Source organism: Adiantum capillus-veneris, chromosome 3, assembly GCF_014529385.1.
Source record: "Adiantum capillus-veneris isolate H3 chromosome 3, ASM1452938v2, whole genome shotgun sequence".
NCBI lineage: Eukaryota > Viridiplantae > Streptophyta > Polypodiopsida > Polypodiales > Pteridaceae > Adiantum > Adiantum capillus-veneris.
The window spans coordinates 28,641,315-28,644,049 of record NC_140933.1 but is presented as its reverse complement, the minus strand read 5'-3'; the positions used below and the strand labels follow the sequence as shown (position 1 = coordinate 28,644,049).

Genomic DNA, 2,735 nt, shown 5'->3' with positions numbered 1-2,735 from the left:
GCAAATTATTTTGTGGTAGCATCATGAAAGCCGGTAGGGCCACATTATCAAGTATGTACCCATCACAAACATCGCCATTACCAATATCAAGTGTCCATTGCACAAACTCTCTTTCAATAACATTACTTAAATAATTGACCACTCGCATATTCTGTGTTAGATGCATGATTTCTGTACGTTGCCAAATGTATGAGTGGCACAAAGATGCATTAACAATGTCTTCTCTTCCCCCTTTGGCGCACAACAGGTAATATCTGTCTGAAATCACCACCAAGGAGGAGAAACTTTCCACCAAACAACATGTCATTTTTCATGAAATCTTTTAGTGTCTTATCAAGAGCCTCAAAAGCGTGTCTATGAGCCATGGGGGCTTCATCCCATATGATCAATGAACTCATTCGCAACACCTCAACAAGCTGGCTGTTTACTTTGATGTTACATGTGGACTCAGAAGTTATATCAATAGGGATCTTGAATCTAGAGTGTGCAGTCCTTCCGTTGTCGAGAAGCTGTGCTGCAATCCCGGACGATGCACATGCCAAAGCAACTTCGGACTCTCCGCGTATCCGAGAGAGCAAAGCATTGTAGAGATAAGTCTTTCCCATTCCACCTGGCCCATCCAAGAAAAAAACAGTCCCTCTGCTCATGCAAGCTGCTTGTAAAACCCGATTGTAAGCTTCCCTTTGCCCAACATTGAAAGATGATTCCATTCGAGCAGGCAATACTCTTTGTTCCTCTCTGTTATACATGAACTCTTCAGCAAGCACTCCATGCTCACTCATAATTTGCAAGGTGTGATCCACCTGGGGCATTCCAGAATAATCCGAGAGCCTCTTTCCATAGTGTTGAAGCATTGTCTCTAAGTTTGACAAAGCTTGGTTCTGTGCCATGTGTTCACAGATATTCGCATCATTTGTGCAAACCCTCATATGATATACATGGTCCTCAGAAAGATCCTTACAGATGCGATTCCACAATGCACCAGGATGTATTGGTTCACAAAAAACCAAAATGACTACAAACAGTAGGCGCAATTGTTGCCCTGTTTGCTGAAAAGAAGCTTCTTCCAAACAAAGAAACCATTCATCATCGACTTGTAGTAATCCTCGTGCATTACATGTTTCTTTAAATGTGTCATATACTCGTCCATTGAAGGTTCTAATATCCTCAAAAGACTTACATACTTTGCACATGTTGAGTAACATACGCAAATAGTACAAATCTCCAGCATTGGGAACAATGTGGTACATTCTTCCAATCATGTCACCAATCTGTCTTTGAGTCCATGTTCTACTTGCTGGCTTCCAAACCCACTTTGTTGGGAAGTCTATGTACAACAAATCGTTGGCCTCTGGATATTGTTGATTTGCAACAAACCACTCAGTGAGCGTTGTCTTTTTGCTGACATCTCCCTCCACCACACTCTGTACAGTCGCACTGTCGCTAAAGATGACTTGATTTTGATGAGGCAAATGAACTTGGAGCCGTTGTATGTCAAGTTTCTCTTGATGCATGTGAAACCCAAGTATACGCCAGATAGCCTCAGATGCTGATACATATCGAGCATTAAGATAGTTTGTAACTTCATTTAGAAGCCCTTCACTATCTTGTAGAACAACAGTGGCCCTGTCATGTCCCTTATACACATACTTGTAGAGATATTTCACAGCGGATATAGTGGAGCAAACCTCCACATTGATATGTGCATTGTACCTTATTGTCAAAAATGGATTGTATGGAACAATCCATTTATTACTCATTTGCACTTTATTACGAACAACGTAATTTCCATCATCCCTCCTCATGTACGTTGGGTATCCATCCCTAGCCACAGTAGTTGATGCACTGAAGCTTCGAGGATATTTAAACCTGCACTTCCCATATTTCATACATGGAACATTCTTATTCAAGTTTCCACACGGGCCATGCACATTACACCGACTGATAACATCATACAACTGTGGAAACATTACTTTATCAGGAAGCTCCGCACACACAGTCTTATCATAATGCAATGTCTCTGTTGGCTTATTCTCAGATGCAAGTATCAATAGAATGTGAGCATGAGGAAGGTCTCTCTTTTGGAACTCAATCACAGAAATGTGTCCAATGACCTTACCAAAAATAGCTCTCTTAATCAGCAAGCCCATCAAATCCTTGAACTTATGGTGACGAAGGAAATTTAGAATGGCGGCATCTACACCAAAACAAACTCCATTGCGCCACAAGGGAAATGCGATAAGGGCACCACCTAGTCTTGGAAGCGTGGGCTAGGACCGCTACACAAAGAGAGAGAGAGAGAGAGAGAGAGAGAGAGAGAGAGAGAGAGAGAGAGAGAGAGAGAGAGAGAGAGAGAGAGAGAGAGAGAGAGAGAGAGAGAGAGGGGTGGACCAAGCATGAGAGGGGGTATACTCTTCTACACACACACACACTCTTTCATTATGTGAAGTGCAAAGTGCAAGAGCTCCATCTCCTTCTTCAAGATGGTTGAGAAGTTGAGAGCCTACACCAACACTCTTGGCTATGGAATGCAAATCCAACCAAGAGCCATGCTTCGATGCTTAAGCTTGCCATCTTCTTCATCTTCATTACTATGCTATTATGCTATGTTAAGCAAGAAGAATGATGATAAGTGAGAAACTATTTCTTTCTCCTATCAATGATTCTTCTTCCTCTTCCCTACCCTCATTCCCCGCTAGCTCTCTCCAACTTCGAAGGTGTTTGAGGCCTTGGGA

At 42.3% G+C, this 2,735-nt stretch overlaps 1 protein-coding gene across 1 annotated transcript; it reads right to left on the bottom strand.

Moving 5' to 3' along the window:
* Positions 1-209: 209 nt before the first annotated feature.
* On the bottom strand, positions 210-2,150 carry LOC147460659 (uncharacterized). The gene has a single exon (XM_086503714.1). The coding sequence runs from the start codon at positions 2,148-2,150 to the stop codon at positions 210-212; it is 1,941 nt and encodes a 646-aa protein (XP_086359840.1).
* Between the last annotated feature and the right edge of the window lie 585 nt (positions 2,151-2,735).